This window comes from Salmo trutta, chromosome 12 (assembly GCF_901001165.1).
Source record: "Salmo trutta chromosome 12, fSalTru1.1, whole genome shotgun sequence".
NCBI classification, from domain to species: domain Eukaryota; kingdom Metazoa; phylum Chordata; class Actinopteri; order Salmoniformes; family Salmonidae; genus Salmo; species Salmo trutta.
Genome location: NC_042968.1, coordinates 16,058,298 through 16,083,192, shown reverse-complemented (window position 1 = coordinate 16,083,192; position 24,895 = coordinate 16,058,298). Strand labels below are relative to the sequence as shown.

At 46.0% G+C, this 24,895-nt stretch overlaps 1 protein-coding gene across 3 annotated transcripts in view; it reads left to right on the top strand.

The window, feature by feature from the left end:
• LOC115203013 (CD276 antigen) overlaps positions 1–24,895 on the top strand; it is a 76,834-nt gene that overhangs the window by 15,307 nt on the left and 36,632 nt on the right. For 2 of the 3 annotated variants that reach the window (XM_029767265.1, XM_029767267.1), the window contains exons 1-2: positions 2,351–2,765; positions 6,673–6,969. In XM_029767265.1, the coding sequence (XP_029623125.1) occupies positions 2,366–2,765; positions 6,673–6,969 (697 nt within the window). In that variant the 5' untranslated portion in view covers positions 2,351–2,365. Of the gene's footprint in view, positions 1–2,350; positions 2,766–6,672; positions 6,970–24,895 lie in introns of those variants that run through there. The other variant, XM_029767266.1, reaches the window with a different exon arrangement.

The following is a 24,895-nucleotide window of genomic DNA, read 5'->3' as shown; positions in this document are numbered from 1 at the left end:
ATGTCTGCCTCCCTGCCTGCGTGTCTGCCTGCGTGGCGCTTCGCTCTGAGGGAAGGGAGTCTGAGGGAAGAGTGCCAGCCAGCGCTCATGGAGCTTTAATGAGTTTATTTCATGTCGGCTGTGAAAGTGCACGGCTCTGTCTCTCTCTCACAGGCACTCAAACAGAGCCGGGCCCATAAACACAAAGTGCAGGGTGTAAATCTGCCCTGCTGTCCCTCCCTCCACCACTCTCTACTCTGAGCATCTCTTTATCGCCTCTCAGGGGCCGGGGAGAGCCCTTAGCCCTCCTCCCTCAAACAGGGAGACACCACCTCTCACAATACACTTTTTCAACCACAACCCCCTAGACCAAAGGAGTTATCACAAATACTACAGTATGTTGTTGTGTTTGTTGGAGATATCTAGAGGTTAAAAGCAGAAACAATAGCAGTTTGCCTCCTCCGTGTTTCACCTCTGAAGGAATAGGACATCAGATGCTTACTCACAGTTTCCATGACGTCAGAGCTAACAGCCCCTCCCCTCTGGGTGCAGTGAAGTGGATGTGAAACGCTGTGCTCTCCTGCTGCTCTCGGTCTGTCTGTGTATGTCTGTCAGTGTGTTAACATGCTGCCCCAATGTCCCGCTGCACCCTCACCAGACTGGCACCAAGAAGAGGGTCACTGGTTAGAGAAGGTGGGAGAAAGAGATCGAAGGAGAGAGGGATGAGTACTTATCTCTTCCCTGACTTGGGCCCTGTCCTGAGTTAGGGGATTAGCGATGGGCTGCAGTGCTCTCCCCTCCTGGCTTGTTTCCTGATATTATCTTTAAGTGCACGCTCAAAGCTGCCCTCTTACTCTCCTTCCTCTCTCCTCTCTTCCATCATTTCCCCCCTCTCTGCCCTCTCTTCCCTCTCTCCCCATCTCTCCCCTCTCCTATTCTCTCCCCTACTTCCCTCCCTCCACTCTCTCCTCTGTGAACCCATTGGAGTGAGTCATTCCGGTCTGCTCTGGGAGTGATCTAATTGCTGTGTCTCCTCCCTCCTCCGTGTGCATGCCTCTGTGGGGGCCGTCACTTCCGCTCCAGTCCTACCAAAGTGCCTGTTGCCTATTCATTAACCCAGAAAGCACTACAAAAACACTCACGCACACAAACTACTAGAACGTTAGTCTGGTAGACAGCCATACAGCCCTACAATAAATCCTGCTACTGTAATGGTATGCCATGATTACTGGATTGGATTGTCGACTGTGCTGTGGCACAGCAGAGGAAGTGTAGTCACATTATGGGGCTATAGAAAAACATCACACCACTGTGTTGTCAGTAAATTAAAAAGCTGCTTAGTGATTTTCACTGGGGTTGGCAGTGCATCACCTAGAATGACATTCTTGTGTTTGTTAGTTACTGGGGCTTGTTGTTCTTCTGTTTCCATGGTTTTCTAGATGTGGTGGATGGTATATTTTTGGATGTTGAGGTGTTGGCAAATTGTCTATTTTGCCCTGTTTTCCTCTGGCCTGTAGTTACATGAAGATCCAGCAGGTGGCAGTGTGCCTATAGATGAGCAGGGGAATATTGGTGAATGTGGGGTCTCTCTCCTGTGAGGTTTGGCTATGTGTCTACCAAAATATCTTTGCCTTGACTGAGCGTCCTCATCCACAGATTGCACTTGGATGAAAGTGTTGTTTGTTGATAATTGGGAAATCAATTGTTACACCTCAATCACAACTATTTCATGCAGAAGTGTGTGATTGTTATTAAATCTGAAAGACACGAGTACAGAAGAGGTTCTCATAAAGAATAGCAGCAGTCTAGTATAGGATGCATCACACTAGATTCACTGGGATTCCAGGTGTTGGAATGGCATTTTCTGTCCTGATGTTCATCACACAACCAGACCTGTAGAAGTGGAGAGAGGAATAAATTGTGAATGGTTTAGCTATAGCCTCCTCTCTCTGTGGTGTCTGAGATGGCTACTAAGCCAGAATGATTATGCAAAGCCTGCTTTTGGCTGCAGAGAGGACATGGGAGGGGAGGGGAGGAGAGGAGAGGAGAGGAAAGGAGAGAAGAGGAGAGAAGAGGAGAGAAGAGAAGCATCCAGTCTAGACAAGCAATGTGGAGATCAGATGCCTTAAGGAGGGTTTCCGCTTTAAAACAAAACAAATCACACTCACCATTGAGCAGCTTAGCCCCGTGTTGTGTTGAGGGAGACAGTACACTCTGGAGAGAGATGGAGAGTGTTCTTTCTCACCAGACAGACCACTGTCTAGATTATTAACTCACCACTGGCTACAAGTGGATATTTAGGCGCTACCTTTTTATTGCAGTTCATTCATCTCCCTAAAGCTTATTTAGACATCTCTCTCCACCACATGGCTAAACACACAGGTCTATGTTTGCTGTTATTGACATACTCACTCTCTCTCCTCTCTCCTTTCTAGCTGTCCTAGAAGTGCAGGTCCCAGAGCTGCCAGTGGTGGCGCTGTACGGCATGGACACCACCCTCAACTGTTCCTTCAGCCACGCCTCTCCCTTCAACCTGTCTGACCTCAGTGTCTTCTGGCAGCTGACGGACACCAAGAGCAGCGTGCACAGCTACTGGGCCAGCCAGGACCAGCTGGCAGACCAGGGAGAGCGCTACGCCAACCGCACCAGCCTCTACCCCTCCCAGCTGGGCGCGGGCAACACCTCGCTCCTCCTGAGGGGGGTCCGGGTGGCCGACGAGGGTAGCTACACCTGCTTCGTCAGGGTGGAGGCCTACGGTAGTGCAGCCCTACTGCTCCAGGTGGCAGGTGAGTCTGTTCATTTATTACCTTTATTTAACCGGGTAAGTCATTGAGAACACATTCTCTTTTATGTTTTACAATAACGACTTCAGACTGGGAAAGCTGAACCATTTTTTATTTATTTCACCTTTATTTAACCAGGTAGGCCAGTTGAGAACAAGCTCTCATTTACAACTGCGACCTGGCTAAGATAAAGAAAAGCAGTGCGACACAAACAACAACACAGAGTTACACATGGAATAAACATACATACAGTCAATAACACAATAGAAAAAAAGTCTATATACAGTGAGTGCAAATGAGGTAAGTTAAGGCAATAAATAGGCTATAGTGGTGAAATAATTACAATTTAGCAATTAAACACTGGAGTGATAGATGTGCAGAAGATGAATGTGCAAGTAGAGATACTGGGGTGCAAAGGAGCAAAATAAATATAACAGTATGGGGATGAGGTAGTTGGATGGGCTATTTACAGATGGGCTATGTACAGGTGCAGTGATCTGTGACCTGCTCTGACAACTGGTGCTTAAAGTTAGAGAGGGACAAATAGGTCTGCTTGGCCTGCAGCTACCACATCTTTCTCGATACATTTTTCCTCGAATCCTGTCTCAAAATACATTGGAGAAGAGGGTCAGAGGATCAGGATCTTGGTTTGTCTCCTCCAATACGGTTGAGAAGGAGGTGAGGAGAAGGAGACACCTGAAGGGCTTCACATACAAGAAGTAGAGTCCCCTCTTTAACCTTTTACTGCAGTGGGCTAAATGAGGATCACACAGAGTGTTTCTTGGTAGTCTTAAACAAATCTATTTTGAAACGAAAGTATACACCTCACACACATGGTTATGGGCTTAAAAAAAAGAAGACACCTGTACCATGTCAGATATAGACTTGAAATGTATTACATTTTGAGTTTGCATCCCAATATTACACTTTATATACAGTCATGGCCAAAAGTTTTGAGAATGACACAAATATACATTTTTACAGTCTGCTTCCTCAGTTTGTATGATGGCAATTTGCATATACTCCAGAATGTTATGAAGAGTGATCAGATGAATTGCAATTAATTGCAAAGTCCCTCTTTGCCATGCAAATGAACTGAATCCCCCAAAAACGTTTTCACTGCATTTCAGCCCTGCCACAAAAGGACCAGCTGACATCATGTCAGTGATTCTCTCATTAACACAGGTGTAAGTGTTGTCGAGGACAAGGCTGGAGATCACTCTGTCATGCTGATTGAGTTCAAATAACAGACTGGAAGCTTCAAAAGGAGGGTGGTGCTTGGAATCATTGTTCTTCCTCTGTCAACCATGGTTACCTGCAAGGAAACACGTGCCGTCATCATTGCTTTGCACAAAAAAGGCTTCACAGGCAAGGATATTGCTGTCGGATCACCAAGAACTTCAAGGAGAGCGGTTCAATTGTTGTGAAGAAGGCTTTAGGGCGCCCAAGAAAGTCCAGCAAGCGCCAGGACCGTCTCCTAAAGTTGATTCAGCTGTGGGATCGGGGCACCACCAGTACAGAGCTTGCTCAGGAATGGCAGCAGGCAGGTGTGAGTGCATCTGCATGCACAGTGAGGCGATGACTTTTGGAAGATGGCCTGGTGTCAAGAAGGGCAGCAAAGAAGCCACTTCTCTCCAGGAAAAACATCAGGGACAGACTGATATTCTGCAAAAAGTACAGGGATTGGACTGTTGAGGACTGGGGTAAAGTCATTTTCTCTGATGAATCCCCTTTCCGATTGTTTGGGGCATCCGGAAAAAAGCTTGTCCGGAGAAGGCAAGGTGAGCGCTACCATCAGTCCTGTGTCGTGCCAACAGTAAAGCATCCTGAGACCATTCATTTGTGGGGTTGCTTCTCAGTCAAGGGAGTGCGCTTACTCACAATTTTGCCTAAGATCACAGCCTTGAATAAAGAATGGTACCAACACATCCTCCGAGAGCAACTTCTCCCAACCATCCAGGAACAGTTTGGTGACGAACAATGCCTTTTCCAGCATGATGGAGCACCTTGCCATAAGGCAAAAGTGATAACTAAGTGGATCGGGGAACAAAACATCGATATTTTAGGTCCATGGCCAGGAAACTCACCAGACCTTAATCCCATTAAGAACTTGTGGTCAATCCTCAAGAGGCGGGTGGACAAACAAAAACCCACAAATTCTGACAAACTCTAAGCATTGATTATGCAAGAATGGGCTGCCATCAGTCAGGATGTGGCCCAGAAGTTAATTGACAGCATGCCAGGGTGGATTGCAGTGGTCTTGAAAAAGGGTCAACACTGCAAACATTGACTCTGCATCAACTTCATGTAATTGTCAATAAAAGCCTCTGACACTTATGAAATGCTTGTAATTATACTTCAGTATTCCATAGTAACATCTGACAAAAATATCTAAAGACACGGAAGCAGCAAACATTGTGGAAATTAATATTTGTTTAATTCTCAAAACTTTTGGCCACGACTGTCCAGAAGACTGAATTATAACAAAACCGTTTAATATTTCCTTTTTTAATTTTTTTTATTCGTGTTCATCAATTATGAAATAATTCCACCCATGAGGCCACTAGAGGGCAATTTGGTCACACATCACAGGCCCTTCTTTGATAATCATGCGAGACCTTTAGGATCCTAACACAACACAGAAATTGGTCATAAAACACTTAGTTCCGTCAGGGATGCACAATAACATGTTTGGTCGAGACTTCCTGATTGTGGTCCTCTGGTTGTGGTCAATCACTGGCTTTGATTATTGGTTCCTGACAAGACTGATTGTTACTAGCAGCTCGGTGATGAAGCTGGTTGTTCCATCAGAGGACCATCATCACAACTGATTGCACTTTTAGTTATAATTATTCTTTATGATTTCACACACAGTGTTGGTGAACTCCTCCTTCCCTCCCTCACCACTAATTTCCACGTTTTGTTGTTAAATTTGTCCTTTCCTGTCTAAGGATGTATGTGCATTAAGCAGCGTTAACGTTCGACAGTTTTCCTCTTGGCTGGCTAGTCTGGGTAGAGAAAAGGAAAAAAATGACACAGTAGCTCAAACATTGACAAATTGGCCCCTTTTCATGCATTCCATTCATAGATGTATTATTTTTAGCTGGCATTTACAGTTAACATCATAGAGCTCCCTTCCCACAGTGCTCTGAGAAAATGACGGGTCTCTGTGGAAATCTGCCTGTCAGTCAAATGGATAGCCAGGGAGGTTAGTGGCAGGCTGACATTCCGTCTTAGTGCTGAGAGAGAGAGCGAGAGAGCCCACTTTTCAAAAGGCAACTCGCATGAAGTTATTTAATCTCCTTCTTCTCCCTCCCTGTCCTCCCCATTGTTTGCTGTGTTATGATTGGCTCAGGGAATACAGCCTCCTCTCTCTGCCCGCCGCCTCTCTGGTTGTGTTTTCGCTCAGGGGATTGGAGAGCAGTGAATTCATTCCAGGCTGAGGCTTCACCCCCCTCACCTCCTCACCGCCCGCCCCCTCCTGCCAAACCCCTGTACAGAGCACAGCAGTCCCAAATTCTCTGAGCTTTGCCTATTTCCCCCAGGCCCCCCATCCGGGCCGGGCCAGGCTGTGGTGGTTGCGTTGTATTGTGAGGCGGCTTGGCTCAGAGCCATGGCTCCCTCCAGGGAGGAGATGAAGGAGGACAGAAGGGAGCACCAGGATATGCTGCAGATGATGTCTCTGGGATCTTAAGCTTGATGTTATGCTAAGCTCCCTAAATGTAATTAACAATTTAATGGGAATCATGTCAAACAGTTCCCTGGGTGTCCCTCACTGCTGATAATCTGACTAAAACTCTGTATGTCTTTGCTCCCCCCTACCCCTTCAGCCCCCTACTCCAAGCTTCTGGCGACTTCGCTAAAACTCTGTGTGTGTCTGTTCTTCTCCCCTCCTTTCTCCCCCCCTCAGCCCCCTATTCCAAGCCTCTGGTGACCCTGGAGCCGGACTCCAACCTGCGGCCGGGTGACGAGGTGGCGCTGACCTGCGTGGCGTACGGTGGCTACCCTGAGGCTGATGTACTGTGGCAGAACGGGGGCGGGCACAACCTGACGGACAACGTCACCACCTCCCTGGTGGCCAATGAGGAGGGGCTGTTCAGCATGCGCAGTGTCCTGACTGTCACCCTGGAGCCCAATAGCACTTACAGCTGCAGACTGACCAACCCATTATTGGGCGAGGATGGCCACGCCTCCGTCACCATCACAGGTGTGTGTGTCTATGTGTGTGTCTATGTCAATCTGTGTGTCTGTGTTCCCCATTGCTGTCTGTCTTCCCTGACAAAGGCTCTAGCCTCTGGAAAGTAAACCAGCTAACATTCAGAGACTTCCCTCCGTGTTTTAATGTTGCCTGTTCAGGATAATCTTGTTTTCAGTCACACAGGAGCACGGCTGCCTATTAAAGTCTTGTATGCATTTGTAAATCAATCCGTCAGTCAAATGTTATGCCTTGAATATTCAGCTGTTCAGAGCTCCACAGAACTGAAGGGAAAACAATGAAATGTTCAATTATGCTCCAATAAGCATCAGTTTCCGCACATCGTTAAATCACATCAGTGGGTAATTATTTCCCAGATGATTCCTATGAAACTAAAATAACTACTCATCTGACATTTGGTAATGCTAGAAGGTGATAAAGGATATACAGTAATATTACAGCTAAGTGGAAGAAATGGTGGTGCAGCAGCTGTAGAGCCTACAGAGCAGACTCCTAGCGCTAGCTTGCCACTCCGCTGAAGCTACAGCCAATGTCTGCCAACCAGGAAGTGTGACCCACTTCCTGGTTGGCAGACATTGGCTGTAGCTAGGTATGGTTGTCATCTTCAGACATTGCTCTTTTTGGGTGAGTGGTGTAATCTCTTCCTGGGATGTGTGGGTGGTGGCCTTGTGTGGTGGCCCCTCTGTCCCATCCCCAGTCCCTGACCCCCTGTCCCCTGGCTGCCTTACTGGTGTATGTGATGTTTAGCGTGTGGAGTGTTTAGTGTGTCTGACGGGCCAAGACTGGCTCTCTAATGGGAGCAGGGCTGTGTGAAATGGCTCATAAATAAGAAGAGGTGGCCGGGACCTACTGGAGCAGAGCTAGGGAGGGGGAGGTCACCCTACGCCCGGGTCAGGGAGTGTGTGTGTGTGTGTGTGTGTGTGTGTGTGTGTGTGTGTGTGTGTGTGTGTGTGTGTGTGTGTGTGTGTGTGTGTGTGTGTGTGTGTGTGTGTGTGTGTGTGTGTGTGTGTGTGTGTTAGTCTGTGTGTGTGTGTGTGTGTGTGTGTGTGTTAGTCTGTGTGTTGTGTGTGTCAGGTCAGTGAGTGCTGCTCCGCTGGGCTGGGAAATGACTGCTGTTTCCGTGCTGCTGGGGCCGGCAGGGCCCTGAGCCTGATGGCCTGTTCCACAGCTCCACACTCTACAGTCATGACAAGGCCTCTGGTGTATTACAATGTTGCTAAATCCACAGTAGGAAGAGACATGACATGAAGGAGTAAACAAGTGTTGCTGTTAAGCCCACAGTACGATTACTGTTCACATGTTGCCGTAGACTTTAGAAAAGTGGAACTACTGGAGACTATTGCATCTTGTAGTTTTAGTAAAGGACATAGATATGCTTATATGCTATCTGTTTTTATAGAGAACGTAAGGCTGATTAGGTACCTGTCTAAGGCATTCTAGATGTTGCCTCAGGTGGTTAACTGTTTCAGATCATAGAGTTATTTCAGTGGTCCAGATCTATAGAGGTGATGGAGAAGATGGAGGTGAATCCTGACAGAGCAGACGAGGAAATGGACATAGGACCGATGATCTGAAGCAGTATGAAAGAACTGAGAACTGGGTATGGTTGTGATCTTCGTCAGTCGGTGTGTCAAGGAAGAGTTCCTCTCAGACTGAGCACTTCTTCCTCATCCAACCCGGAACCCAGCAGAACACCTGCTCTGTTAGACTAGTGGAAAGCCTTTGTTCTCCACAGAGAGACAGTTTGTGCCGAGCGCAGGAACCCGCTGATAACGAAAAGTGATCTGTTCAGCTCAGTGGAAATAAAGGAAATACCCACGCTCTGATGCCGTCCTAGAGAAAAACCAGGCTACGGAGAATAACAGAGGCAACCTATGAAAGAGAATAGACCAGCCAAGAAGAAAGAGAGGCCGAGGAATGAGAGAGAGATTGAGAGATGGAGAGAGAGAGAGAAAGGATGGAACAAACCCAGAGACAAAGCTGCAAAGCTTTTGATTAAAGCCATGGAGTGGCCAGGATCTGAGCACTCTGGGGCTAGTTGGAGAATATTCATTTATCTTACTCTAACCAGCACAGCTTGATGATGGCCTAACTTGTTAGTAAACAAGTGGCAGATTTATTTTTGTGTGCCGAGATACAAGGGGCTTGTTTGATATGAAAATGTATTTGCATTTGTTTACAACAGCTGCTGTATGCTTAACAACTTCTGTAATTAATTTTGACCTAGCAGAATTGTTCTGAGTGTGTGCCCAGCAGAGTTTATATACTAAATATACTGGATGATCACAGCACTGCACCTACCACACACCAGACTGAGGTAGGCTGAGAATCCTATTACAGGGAGGGGTGAAATCTGCTTAAGATTCCAAATGGACTATTCCCCACCCAATAGGAGAGAGAGAGAGAGAGAGAGAGAGAGAGAGAGAGAGAGAGAGAGAGAGAGAGAGAGAGAGAGAGAGAAGAGAGAGAGAGAGAGAGAAGAGAGAGAGAGAGAGAGAGAGAGAGAGAGAGAGAGAGAGAGAGAGAGAGAGAGAGAGAGAGAGAGAGAGAGAGAGAGAGAGAGAGAGAGAGAGAGAGAGAGAGAGAGAGAGAGAGAGAGAGAGAGAGAGAGAGAGAGAGAGAGAGAGAGAGAGAGAGAGAGAGAGAGAGAGAGAGAGAGAGAGAGAGAGAGAGAGAGAGAGAGAGAGAGAGAGAGAGAGAGAGAGAGAGAGAGCACATTAAAATTTCACACTTTCCTCAATCTCTGATTGAAAAATTACAATAGTAATACAACTCTCCCCCTGGGAAAAGAAATAGTTTGACAAGGTTAATTTGGAGAAAATGAACCCCTAACTGTACGGAACGGTGTGTGGGGCGCGTGTGAAGCCATGTGTTGAGACGGTATGGGTTAAGAAGTTATGCTTGTGAACCATGACATCATCATTAGCACCACTGTCAATAGTAGTACCTCCCCCATGACACAACACCTGCCTGGCTGAATACTACATACACAATACTGCCATTTACAACTGAAATATCTCAGTGCAGGTTAGAAGAGGTCATGTCAGGCTTGAGCCCTAAATGACCGTATGATGTGTTGGTTCAACAGTTGTTGGGAGAGAGACAACAATGTGTGTTGGTAGTAGGATATTGATGGATGTAGCAACAGGATACAGTAGGATCCAACTTGGAACAGACACAAAGAGATGCCTGGCATCCAGCGTCCATGGACGATGACAAGAGGCAGCAGCTGCAGCAGCCCTTGTATGAACCCAGGCAGGCTGACTCCCTCCTCAGCCTCCTCTCTGCCTCCTCTCCCTCCTCTCTGCCTCCTCAGCCCCCTCTCTGCCCCCTCAGCTTCCTCAGCCTCCTCTCCCTCATCTCCTTCCTCAGCCTCCTCTCCCTCCTCAGCGTCCTCTCTGCCTCCTCAGCCTCCTCTCCCTCCTCTCTGCCTCCTCAGCCTCCTCTCCCTCCTCTCTCCCTCCTCAGCCTCCTCTTCCTCCTCTCCCTCCTTAACCTCCTCTCTCCCTCCTCAGCCTCCTCTTCCTCCTCTCCCTCCTTAACCTCCTCTCTCCCTCCTCAGCCTCCTCTCTGCCTCCTCAGTCTCCTCTCTCCCTCCTCAGCCTCATCTCCCTCCTCAGCCTCCTCAGCCTCCTCTCCCTCCTCAGCCTCCTCTCTCCCTCCTCAACCTCCTCTCTCCCTCCTCAGCCTCCTCTCCCTCCTCAGCCTCCTCTCAACCTCCTCTCTCCCTCCTCAGCCTCCTCTCCCTTCTTTGCCTCCTCTCCCTCCTCTTCCTCCTCTGCCTCCCTAGCCTGCTTGGCTATACTACCATCCTCCTGGCTGAAAGCAGCAGAGGCAGTTTGAGCAGCTCAGTCTCAGACTAAATCCCACCTCTGCTCCCCCTCCCTGCCCACCCTCTCAGCCACTTTGCTATCCTCAAAAAATAATAATGCCCTTTGAGCTTTATGGACATGCTGTCTGTCTAATATCATTTTTACCGCTGCTGGCAGAATGCAGAGCTTTAGATCCCTACTGTGGGAGATGAGAGATGAGAGATGGCTGTGGTGGCGGTGGGGGCTTTAGGCCTGTCACTGCCCAGGCCCTCTGTCTCTCTGCTCAGCGGATGAGAGCACCATTGTCTCTCCGCCCGACTCCACTGCTGGCACAGCACTCACAGCTCCCAGCAGCAGGATAAGATGGAGATAGAGAGGACAGAGGGAGAGGGGGAGTGAGGGTTGGGCTGATGACAGAGAGGGAGATGGAGACGAGAGCAGAGAGTGTTTGCTAAGCTCTGAGCCGTGGCACCAGGGCCTGACAGGCAGGCAGGGAGATGGAGTCACTGACAGGGAGGGAGGGACTAACACTCTCAACTTGACTTTTTCCCCCTACTAGCTCTGACTTTGCTGATAGCTACTTTATTGAGAAGAAAATTAACTTACTATGACTGAGATATGTAGCTGTCCCACCTAGCTATCTTAAGATGAATGCACTTACTCTAAGTTGTTCTGCATAAGAAAGTCTGCTAAATGACTCAAATGTAAAGGTATTGTAAATGGATGAAGTGAGGGAGACAGAGGAAGAGAGGGTGACAGAGGGAGATCGCCCAAGCTGTGCTGCTGAGCTCGTCCAATCTGCTTTGCTCGCCTCATCCCCTGCTCCGAAAGGACCAACTCACTCCACCAGAATTATTTATATATATATATATATATATATTTATTTTTTTACAATACATCGCTCTCTCTCCATGTTTCTCCCCTCCTCTCTCACTGTTTCTCTCTCTTTCTCTCTCTCTCTCTCTCTCGCTCTCGCGCTCTCCATGTTTTTCTCTCTCTCAGCCTCTCCCTCTCTATCTACCCCCCTCTCTCTTCCTCTCTCAAACACACACTTTACATCTCGCTCCCTTTCACACTCACATCCACGCCTCAATAGCTCCATGCACACTCCAACATTACTCTTAATAGGCAGGAGAGACAGTGTCACAAAGGTGCTAATGGGCAGTCCTAGCACTGCCTTTTCAGGACTCCTGAGTGGCGCAGCGGTCTAAGGCACGGCTTCTCGGTGCAAGAGGCGTCACTACAGTCCCTGGTTCAAATCCTGGCTGTATCACATGCGTCTGTGATTGGGAGTCCCATAGGGCGGCGCACAATTGGCCCAGCGTCGTCTGGTTTTGGCCGGGGTAGGCCGTCAAGAATTTGTTCTTAACTGACTTGCCTAGTTAAATAAAGGTTTAAAAAAAATTGATATACAGTATATATTCCATTTGGAGCAGACAGCATAAAGCTTTGCTGTGTTTTTCCTTCATTACGTTTGTGCTAGCCTCTTCCCTTTTTCCCTGACGGTGTTATTATCTGTTCTGGGGGCTTGTTCCTGACATGTGTTGCCGTTTAAATTGGTACCTGCCAGTGCCCTGCTCGCCAAGCTTACGCAAGCCTAAAAAAACAAGTAAGCAAACGAAAGCAAGCTAAAAACAAAACACTGTATTACTCCTTGTTCTCTACTCAACTTTTTTACAGGGCTACTTTAAATACAATTAAGGAAGCCTTTGGAAAAAGAGGAAAACAGCAGTATAAATGAATCCGCTGTCAGTAGAGAAGCGAGCAGGCAGTTCCCCAGATGGAACACTATTAATTATTGTCCAAGCGCACAGACGGGTCTTTCTCTCTCTCTCTCTCTCTCTCTCTCTCTCTCTCTCTCTCTCTCTCTCTCTCTCTCTCTCTCTCTCTCTCTCTCTCTCTCTTTACATCCCTCCCTGAATACACACTGTCTTATAACAACCCCCTAGCACAACAACAACCAAATAGAGAGATGGAGTAATGGAGGGAGCAGTCTAAACTAAATTCAGGTAGGCCAATGGCAGTCTTTGTAAGCACATTATTTCCTCTCAGGATTCTGAACTGGGGCCACTTGCTCCTGTCACTGCCATGTTGAGTTGTTAAGTTGTTTGAATGTCCTCCCTCCCTCCCTTGCCTTCAACATGGGGACGTTTTATCCCTGTATTATGGCTTCACGGAATTATTTTGCTCTCAGTCTTGCCGTTTGCAGCTCTGAGGGATTGTTGGGTTGAATGAGGGATTAGGGCCGGGCCGGTTCCTGCTCACTGCATTGCTCTTATAGCATCTCAACAATCACAGCGATAAAATGAGCTCCCTCTCATTGTGTTGGGGATTTATGCCTTCCTGTTCCTGTTCACTGTTGTCATCTTCACTGTCTCCTTTTGGCATAAAAGGTCTTTGCGATGGCTGAATGTCAAAATGTATTTTATGTCTGCAGTTGAAAATACAATGTTGGAGCGTTGCGGCCTGAACACCTCTATTGTGAGTGGCTGTCTGGTAGTCTGTGTGGGTGTGTGGGCTTGGGCCTGCTGTGTGGTCCTGTCCTGTCCTCCCCCTCACCACAGGGGAGCCATCACCAGTACATGACTCTATAAGTGTCCACGGCCCCAGTCCCAGGCCACCATGGCATGGCATCGGGCACGTCCTGGCCTCCTCTCCTCTCCTCTCCACACTGTGGAGTACTGTGACATCTTTATGCCTGCACAGAGCCTGAAGGGAACCTCTCTCTTTAAGCCCTGCACTCCTCTCCTGCTTTCTTTCTTCTTCAAGACAGATTATATTTATGACTGCAGTAAAAGTGCAAAAGCCCTATTTTGTCACTGATCAAGCTCATTTTTTTATTTTCCCTCCCAGAGTCACAGTGAGGGGGGACTGGAAATCAGTGGGGTTGAGCCAAGGGGCCTGCAGTGTACATTTCACACAGTTGCTGTTTTATCCTGTAAGAGGGATTGGTTTCTGGAGGCCTGGCGTCAGCCTCTGCTTTACGATTTCAAATCATATTAGGTGCAGCCTTTTGAGAGACATTGGGCGGAGAGTAGCCCAGAGAAAACGGTTGGGCATACCTTCAAAGGCTTGGTCGTTTAATTATTCATATCCATTTATTTTATGCTTAAACTCTCTTAAACCAGATAAGACCATGCATTGTTGTCCCACAAAAGATGTTTGCAACCTCCGTAAATCGCTTTGTTCTGGTGCCTTGAAACAGCCCATATCAATGGCCGCCCATACACAAAGACTATTGTCTAGCGGTGATATGTCTTTTCAATTAGGAGGCGCTGAGAGACTTGGGCCCGTTCCTGGAAAAGGTAGCTCGCCTCACTGATAGCTCTAGAGACCAGTAATTGATTACAAGGTGTGAAATTAATGAAAGTTAAGCATGGAGCTAGTGTGGCCGTCTCCCTGTAGAGGTGTGTTACTGGCCCAGGACTCTTTGTACTTACCTCCCTGCAGCATGGACTTAAACCACTCAAAAGAGTTTGTTTACTGTCTGTAAATGTGACTGAAATGACTCAACTTGACTCAGGATTTAGTACTGCAGTCAGTCTGAGTCATCTGCCTTCATCTGCAGGGACAGTGTCATCACAGCCCTTTAACTCTCGAAACCAAATATTATGCTCCTACATTTGTGATGAAAGCATTGATTAGAACATGGCAGCCATCTTTGACATAGCCAAATGTGACTGGCGTGGATAGAGGGAAGCTGTGAGGGCTGGGATCTCCTTTAGGTCACATTAACAGACAAACTGTCCACAGGGAAATGAACTCAATCCATCCTTTCACATTGTTAATTTCGTCAACTGTGTTTAATTTCATCAGATGGGGGGGGGGGTCCTCCTCCATGGATGTGTCTGCAGTAAGTGCAAATCTCCGTCAACGCCACAAGACATCTCAGTGACCCAGACTTATACTGCCTGTCATATCTATAATGTATGTCTGCCTACTTCCAGCCACTTGCTGTACTGCTGGGGGATGAGCAGCAAAGCTGTAGTCTACTGCTGTAGTGAAGGTTTCTGATGCTATTGTTAGTGTTACGTCTGTGGTTATTTGGGGCCTCAACCGTGTACTGTAGATGTCCCTCGTTATCAAATAAGATGCAATTCCATTATGTTTGCCTTAGAAACATTACCACGGGCATCCGGAGCAGAAATGGCTTTGAGAGAAATAGCAAGATAAAATGAAATCCATAATAAGATAGGTAGTTTAATATCTATGGTAACAAAACATATGGTACGTAACCGACCCGAGGCTTAAGGACTAATACAACTTCATTTGAATTTCAAACTGCTGCTCCAGCATGATCCTACATTAGATACAGAGAGCATGACAATTTCCTGATAGACTTTCCAGAGCCACCAGTGTATATCTGATCCCTATGCCAACTAAGCTAAATGCTAACCAAGTCAAGTCCTTTGCGCTTTAGCCAAAGGCTGTGCCTTCTGTTAGACTCCTGGCTGGCTAGCTGGCTGGATATAGAGATGGGGATGAGATAAATGACTAGTAGCGAATGGAGCACACTAAGAAGGTCAGAGGATTAGAGGCCCCTATAGGGCCCCAGGTTCATACCTGCTAAATTACTTCTGGGTAAAGACTGAGGCCCTCTCTGTTCATTATATCACAGCAGCCAATGGAAGCGCATACAACATTATGGCCACATATACTGAGTATACCAAATATTAGGAACACCTTCCTAATATTGAGTCGCATCCCCCCCTTTTGGGCATGGACTCTACACGGTGTCGAAAGCTTTCCACAGGGATGCTGTCCCATGTTGACATCCAATGCTTCCCACAGTTGTGTCAAGTTAGCTGAATGTGCTTTGGGTGGTGGTCCATTCTTGATACACACGGGAAACTGTGAGCAGTATTGCAGTTCTTGACACAAACCGGTGCACCTGGCACCTACTACCATACCCCGTTCAAACGCACTTCAAACTTTTGTCATGCCCATTCACCCTCTGAATGGCACTCATACACAATCCATGTCAATTGTTTGAAGGCTAAAAAAGTATTCTTTAACCTGTCTCCTCCCCTTCATCTACACTGATTGAAGTGGATTTAACAAGTGACATCAATAAGGGATCATAGCTTTCACCTGTTCACCTGGTAAGTATTTGTCATGGAAAGAGCAGGTGTCCTTAATGTTTTGTACACTCAGTGTAGTCTTGGTGAAGGTCCTGGCTGCAGTGGTGATACACTTCTACCTTCAGGAGACAAATGCATCATTTCATGCATCTGCAACCATGATATTGCCTGAGACTGAGGCAGTGATAGTTATAGTATGGCTACGCTATACTAACTTGGACATGGAAACATTTCCTTTTGATTCAAAATACCTGAGGGGTATGGTCAGGGGGGCCACTTTGGTTTTAGAAGTGGGGGGACATAACCTGGCGGGGGGGGTCTGGGGGTCCTCCCCCATAATTCTTTGGGGCATCTAAAGCTAATTTCCTGCATTTTTACACAATCCAATATGCCGTCTCTATTTAGAACAAAAAGTAAGCAAAAATGCCCACAGTCATTAAGCTAGGTAAGTTATCATTATTAAATATGTTTAAATGATTAATAAGACTGAACTAGATCAAAGGTAATTCAATAATAAATATTGTGTTGCACCAATAACCAATAGACTAGCAAAACTAAGACTTTTGATTGTCTTTATATCAAATTGTCTTTATATCAAAAACGCCCGAGCTGCCTGCACGCCTGACCCCACCATTATAGTCAATAACTCAACTCTCTCCCAACACAATTTCCTTCCCAGTTCCCACCTTAATTTTTTTTAATTCCCAAGAGAAAGGTTTGGAAACAACAAAAAAAAACACAAAAAAACACATACACCTCAAATATACATTAACAAACAGAAACAGTACATCCTCCATATAATTAATGTCATAGGCCTAATAGTACAGTCTAATACACCCCACTTGTAAACAATATAGCTGGGTCACCTCGTCCTGTCCCTAGGTGTCCACCACCCTGCAGTGTCACATTCTAACATATCCCACTAAGCTTTAGGATCTTAGTGAAACATTCATTATTGGTTTTGGGTGCGTTACGCCAAGGCCAGAGTGACAACCCACAGGAAGGCAGACCCCCAGGGCCAGGAATGCGCAGCCAGGGATTGCCTAAATAGGTATCTCCCCAGACGTGGGCATGTTTTCAATATAGTCTCCTTTAGTCACATTGTATTCCATATAAGGCATCCATACCTTTTGAAAGTTGCCCAGTATACCCTTAATCTTGTAATAAATGAAATGATAGATAACTTGACATTGTGGGAGGATAACACCAACCTTCCAATGAATGGCAATACATTTCTTAGCCACTATAAATGTTTCACATTTTACAGCTGCTCTTGTCCAGAGTGATTTACAGTAGTGAGTGTATACATTTTCATACTGGTTCCCCATGGGAATCAAACCCACGACCCTGGCGTTGCAAGCACCATGCTCTACCAACTGAGCTACACAGCTTCGTTACACAGGTTCTTCAGATAACAGCCACCAGTATCAACATTTACAAGCAAACAAAAACAGGGAGAAGGGAGAATCAGTAGACATGCTGAAATAAAAGTACATACTCTTTGCCAGAAGTCAGCCAGCCTTCACAAGACCAAAACATATGCAAATATGTACCCTTTTGTGTTTTACACCTCAAGCAGAGGAATGCATTTCTGAGTGCATGATATTCAGTTTCACTGGATGGTCTTAAACTGCAGTAATTTCATTCTGAGATGATATGAACATGATGGGGCATTCTAACATATATGTATCCAGTTATCATCATCATCAATAGGTCTTTCTCACATTTTTATTTGACATGTTTTGTGTCATTTGGAGAAGCCTCTATCAACCCTTGATACAGTTTGGACATCAACTTTGAAGGTTTGTCAGACTGCCTTAAAATAGCATCTGTCTTGTCCAGTGTTTGCTGCGCAGAGATAATAAAGTGTTGTATCTGCAAAAATTCACCTCAGCTCCATCACAGACTGGTCTTCCCTGGCTGCCTGACCCTGCTGAGACCCCTGTCACCATCTGATCCTCCTGAGATGAGGCATGACAAAGAATTATCTTGGTGTACATTTATACATTATATTATCCAAGAATAGAATCAATGGTTCAATAATTGAAATGAACATTATTCCCAGATCCCAGACTGTAGCGTTAAACTTAAACTGCTGTCTTGTAGCTACTGTAGGTCTACCCATCAATTCAAGATGGAACTTTGAATCATTCACTGATATTGTTAATATACTGCAAAATTCACCTGAGCTCCGTAGACTGGTCTTCCCTGGCTGTCTGACCCTGCTGGGACCACTGTCACCATAAGACATGATGAGCAGTGTTGTGTACTGACTGTGCACTAGAGGGCTGCATTCCTGCGGGAAGCCAGCAGGTCCCGACAGAGATCATTGTGGCGCGGCCGGCATTTTTCATGCTGTGGGCGGTCAGGCAGACGACTTCGGGATGTAAAACATTTTTGTTGTCCCACAGATTGCCTTCTATGCGTTAGCCTACCTATTGTTTTAAAAGCACAATTCGCTCACACAATTCGCTGCTTCAACATCAGTAGCCTACCTCTCCTGGTTGGGCGTGAGAGATCAAGTGTGGTCTCGTTGAAATAGAGTAGGCTGCCTACGTGGGCGGAGAATCACTTTATGAAATATTTATGCATATGAAATTAATTTAGATATGATTAGACTAGTTTACTACAGTGTCTGTAAATAAATAGGCTATTGATAATTGTTGCTCTTGCTGCTGGTGATTCTCTGATCCACCTCTACGCAGATGACACCATTCTGTATACTTCTGGCCCCTCTTTGGACACTGTGTTAACTAACCTCCAGACGAGCTTCAATGCCATACAACTCTCCTTCCGTGGCCTCCAACTGCTCTTAAATGAAAGTAAAACTAAATGCATGCTATTCAATCGATCACTGCCCGCACCTGCCAGCCCGTCCAGCATCACTACTCTGGACGGCTCTGACTTAGAATGCGTGGACAACTACAAATACCTGGGTGTCTGGTTAGACTGTAAACTCTCCTTCCAGACTCACATTAAGCATCACCAATCCAAAATTAAATCTAGAATCGGCTTCCTATATCGCAACAAAGCATCCTTCACTCATGCTGCCAAACATACCCTCGTAAAACTGACTATCCTACCAATCCTCGACTTCGGTGATGTCATCAATAAAATAGCCTCCAACACTACTCAACAAATTGGATGCAGTCTATCACAGTGCAATCCGTTTTGTCACCAAAGCCCCATACACTACCCACAATTGCGACCTGTTCGCTCTCGTTGGTTGGCCATCGCTTCATACTCATCGCCAAACCCACTGGCTACAGGTTATCTACAAGTCTCTGCTAGGTAAAGCCCCGCCTTATCTCAGCTCACTGGTCACCATAGCAGCACCCACCTGTAGCACGCGCTCCAGCATGTATATCTCACTGGTCACCCCCAAAGCCAATTCTTCCTTTGGTCGTCTTTCTTTCCGTTCTCTGCTGCCAATGACTGGAATGAACTGCAAAAATCTCTGAAACTGGAAACACTTATCTCCCTCACTAGCTTTAAGCACCAGCTGTCAGAGCAGCACACAGATCACTGCACCTGTACATAGCCCATCTGTAAACAGCCCATCTATCTACCTACTTCATCCCCATACTGTATTTATTTATTTATCTTGCTCCTTTGCACCCCAGTATCTCTACTTGCACATTCATCTTCTGCACATCTACCATTCCAGTGTTTAATTGATATATTGTAATTACTTCACCACTATGGCCTATTTATTGCCTTAACTTACCTCATTTGCACTCACTGTATATAGACTTTTTGTTTTCTTTTGTTCTACTGTATTATTGACTGTATGTTTTGTTTATTCCAAGTGTAACTCTGTGTTGTTGTATGTGTCGAATTGCTACGCTTTATCTTGGCCAGGTCGCAGTCGCAAATGAGAACTTGTTCTCAACTAGCCTACCTGGTTAAATAAAGGTGAAATAAATTAAATAATGGATAGAAGTGGAGGGCGCTCAACCAACGTGAGTCGAAATGCAATCAAGAACTTTAATCATCATTGGAAAGGAAAAGGCTCAACGCGCGCATAGGTTAGGCTACTATGGTGAGCGAGCGTTGCGCCTTCTCATTTTCAATAAGTATTGATAACCCATTTATTTGTCTCTGCCAGCAAATCGTCCTCCTAAAAGGTAGGCTATATCCTATAGGCCTATGCAAAACATAGGAAGTGTCGCTGTCGTCATTCTTGCTGCTTCAAGTTCAGTTGTCATACCTGCGAGATCAGGTGCGCGTGTGGTCTCAATTAAATAGAGTAGGCTATAGCCTATGCATGGGCGGAGAAGCACTGGACAGTTATCTTTCCAAGGAAATGTCCTACCTAAATACTTTACTATATTGCCTGGAAATAGGCCTAGATATTGATCACCCATCTTCCCACTCCTTAAAGGTAGGCTATAGAAATAGCTCAAGAGAAAGTGCAAGTCTCTCCTACTCTGCTCTCTACAAACTACATCTATCATATTGTTTGATATAGCCCAGTAATACAGATAGCCTAATATAAGGGCCATATGAGAATCTCTGGTAATTTAAACAATTTCCTAAGTTATGCTTGTGCGTTTGATATTGCCTATAGGGAGCAAAATTGCTGGGACCATGGCTGGCATGTGAGCTGCATCACATACACCTAAACTAACATTGTGGGACTACGGTTGGGTTTGGAACCAGTTCTTGCGGTAGCGGGTGGGAGTCAGACAGAAAGCCAGCGGGTGTGGGCGGAGTGCGATATGAAAAGCTGCAGATGCGGGTGGTAGCGGGATGACAAAATTGGTCCCACCAGACCTCTACTGTGCACCTTGACAGTGAAGACTGTGACGTTAAATTGCCATACTGACTAATAAAAACACACATTGCAGTGAAAACATTCAGAATATTAATCTTACATCGTTTGGCTTATGGTTTCATCATGTGATTCAGGTCTAGTCTGATTCAGGCGAAAAGAATAGCTAACGTTAGCCAACTTTTGGCCAGCTCTCTCTATTGGTACATCAACTGGCGAAAGCTAGCCAAGTTAATTTACTTCTGTTGAAACAAAGGCTACAAAACATTTCTATACAAACAACTGCTGTTAGATAGTAATAATAGCCACCTCATATCGCTATCTGACAGATAGCTAGAGGCTAGAGCTAACCTGGCTGTGGTTGCTACTAGCTAGCGTAGCTAATTCATTCACCTCAGTTGAGAGGGGATGAAACATTAGCTAATATTACATGTCAGTTACAATACTAGCTCAGCACTGTGAATAAACACAAGTTTGTTTCTGTTAAGTTAAACAGCAGTTACCTTGCCAGCTAACATCAGCAAACTAAAGAGTAGCCAGTTTCTACTTTGATTGCTTTTACAACTCAGTGAAAAAGCACAACACATACATACTGAACTATGTTCAACTCTCCCGTGCTGGTCCAGCCAGCCAGCCTTCCAGAAGCTTTGCCTTCACGCAGCCTGTTAGCCCACTCTGTGATGTCCGCGGTCCTAAATCCAGCCGGACAAAAATGCAATTTCAGAATGTGGGGGGGACATGACCCCACCATCCCAAGTGAAAGTTGCGCCCCTGGGTATGGTAATAGTAGATCAACCATGTATATTTTGTAGTTAATGCAACAGTAAGGAGCAGTGTGGTATTTATATAGCTAATGAAGGATTTGGAGGGTGTGTGTTTAAGATGGAACATCGCATAAGACACAGTTAATTTCTATTTAGAGAAGTGCAGAGAGAGAGAGAGCAAGAGAGAGAGAGCGAGAGAGAGCGAGAGAGAGCGAGAGAGCGAGCGAGAGAGAGAGAAAAAACACCTCCCAGTGGTTTCAAAGGCCTGGGGCCCTGATTCCCAGAAGCCATACAGTAGCCTAATGATCAGACACTGTGGTAATGTTGCTGAAAAACAGATTTTTTTAATAGCAGGAGCACACTATTTAAGATTTGCCCTCACATTGTAAGCCTCAGCAATATGATTGGCTGTTATGGCCCTGCAATACTTTCTTTTATTGCGTACTTATCACCATGAAGTAATCAAGAATTCACCATCATAGTCATAATATAATGGTCAATGGGATTTTGTGTTGAGCAGATTTCACATTGCCATATATTTGCCATATTGCCGTATGCTTCTAATGTCTGTTCTTGAATTAAAGTATTGGTTCTTGTTCAGTATGACAGAGAAAAAGGCCTCATTAAGGCTCGCACACATCGCACCATATGTTGATCTGGTGTTCGTCTGCCAATCGTTCGGCACGCTGTGTTTTATAGACCACCCGCTGGTGGACGGCTAGCTGACAACATTTTTGCACGATTCTACATGTAAAATCGGCGTGCTCTCGGTTCGCAAATTAGAAGTGCAAACGTTATTGGTGTGTCCGAGCCCTTAAATCCAGGGCAGTCTCATGGCATACGGTCTTAAAGTTAAAATGTTGGAGAGTGTTAAAATACATTTAGCTTGACGTTGGTATCCATACTGTGGTCTCTTCTAATGCAGCAGCCTGGAGCATCATGCTCTTTAAGTGAAGGTCGGGTGAAGGAGAAGTGAGTGTAGTAATGCTCTGAGTGGAAGTGGAGGTTACAGACCTCCTCCACCTTACTCTGCCATCTGAGTTGAGAGGAGGCTCCAGTAAGTCACATCCACAGCCAAACTGCATGGCAATTGCCAAGCAGTTAAAGTCTCTCTCTCTCTCTTTCTCTGTCTCTCTCTCTCTTTCTCTCTCTCATACGCACATACAAATTTAATTTAAGTAAATTTGACAAACTGGGGCTTCTGTTATCTACCTTATTTGGACCTTATGTCCCTGTCAGCTACATTATGTTAGGAAAACATCCATATTATCACCACCCACCCAAAAATCTGTACTTAAGACCAGGAAATTACTCATGCAGTAGAAGTCACCAATTAGCATGTTTTACTCCAAAGCATTGCTTTGCATTTCTATGGAAACAAGAAACAACTGATTGCCCCACTATATTTGCGTTTAAATCATTCTTATTAAGACTATTTTTATAGTGAATGTGAGAATATGTAGCAGTCTCCTAGAGATGTGCAGCTGTGTGGTTGGTGGAGACAGAGCTGACCTGATACAGAGGCAGTGGCAGGGTCGTAGCCAGCTGCTCCTGAGTGCTCTAAGAATATTCATCTCTTCAGTAACCACCAAAGACTGCAGCAGAGCAAAATGAGAAATGTTGTTTTATAATGAGAGCTTTAGGCAAAGATATACAGAGGCATGTCTTTTTAAGAAATTCTGTCATTATATATTCTCCTAGTGATACTGCAGAGAGGAGAAGGCATACTAAAGAACAAACTCACTCAACTGAGGGTTTAGGATGGATGCAAGAAGATCTTTAATGTTGTGGGTGTCTACAAATGTTGATATTGCTGAGAGGCGGGGGGTGGGGGGGGGGGGGTGGTAAACACATCAACCTTTCATGCTATACTATATCAGATAGTGGAGCCTGTGATGATGATGATATTCTCTGGGGGTGTCACCTCTGTCGCGTGTTAACTCTCACACCTTCAAATAGATCCTGGTAAAGAACTCGCATGCCCAAGAGCCAATCAGAGGGGCTGTTGGTAGTGTTTATTCCCGTAAAACATTGAGGCTATAGAGTTAGGATTAGGGCTGTACTTGACAGTAGCCATTCAAATGGTCTCCCTCTCTCTCTCCTGCCTGCTCTTCCTCTCTGCAGTGCGGCCTTGTCTATTTGCTCTCAGCCTATCCACTCATATCAGACACGATCAGCCCGGCAGATTGTCGGCAGAGATGCTGATAGCTGTCACTAGCGATTCCCTCCTACACATCTTCTGCCGTCTTGTAGTCAGACCCTTGTTTGAAAAACGAATTAAAAATTTAGAGAACAAGACTTGTTAAACTGATTATTGCAACCTAAAGTTTGCCTCAGCTGTTACGGCCGGAGGAGGAACGAAATGGATGTGGTGAGAAATCGATAGTCCACTCTGCCTCTTCCGACATCTTAATGCCAGTCTCTCCTGAGAGGAGGGCATGCTGAAGTGATGGAGTCTCTGTCAGCTACAGGAGACGTCAGAGCAGTTTTTAATGGAGGTCTCGGCAGAGCTGACAAGCAGCGAGGAGCTGAGGAGGGCTGGTCGAGGTGGGGGATAGACTGGCCAGCAGGGGTATGACTGGACGAGACGCTGTGGTTCCAGTCCCACTTCTTCTCATACTAGGCTAGTGAATGTGGCCATGCACGCATCCAACTCAATCATCAAGTTTGAAGACGACACTACAGTGGTAGGCTTGATTACCAACAACGACGAGACGGCCTACAAGGAGGAGGTGAGGGCCCTCGGAGTGTGGTGTCAGGAAAATAACCTCGCACTCAATGTCAACAAAACAAAGGAGATGATCGTGGACTTCAGGAAACAGCAGAGGGAGCAGCCCCCTATCTACATTGACGGGACAGTAGTGGAGAGGGTGGAGAGTTTTAAGTTCCTCGGCGTACACATCACGGACAAACTGAAATGGTCCACCCACACAGACAGCGTGGTGAAGAAGGCGCAGCAGCGCCTCTTCAACCTCAGGAGGCTGAAGAAATTTGGCTTGTCACCAAAAACGCTCACAAACTTTTACAGATGCACAATCGAGAGCAACCTGTCGGGCTGTATCACCGCCTTGTACGGCAGCTGCTCCGCCCATAACCGGAAGGCTCTCCAGAGGGTAGTCAGGTCTGCACAACGCATCAACGGGTGCAAACTACCTGCCCTCCAGGACACCTACACCACCCGATGTCACAGGAAGGCCAAAAAGATCATCAAGGACAACAACCACCCGAGTCACTGCCTGTTCACCCCGCTATCATCCAGAAGGCGAGGTCAGTACAGGTGCATCAAAGCTGGAACCAAGAGACTGAAAAACAGCTTCTATCTCAAGGCCATCAGACTGTTAAACAGCCACCACTAACATTGAGTGGCTGCTGCCAACATACTGACTCAACTCAAGCCACTTTAATAATGGGAAAATTGATGTAATCAATTTATCACTTGCCACTTTATAGTATTTATATTAGATAATGTTTACATAACCTACATTA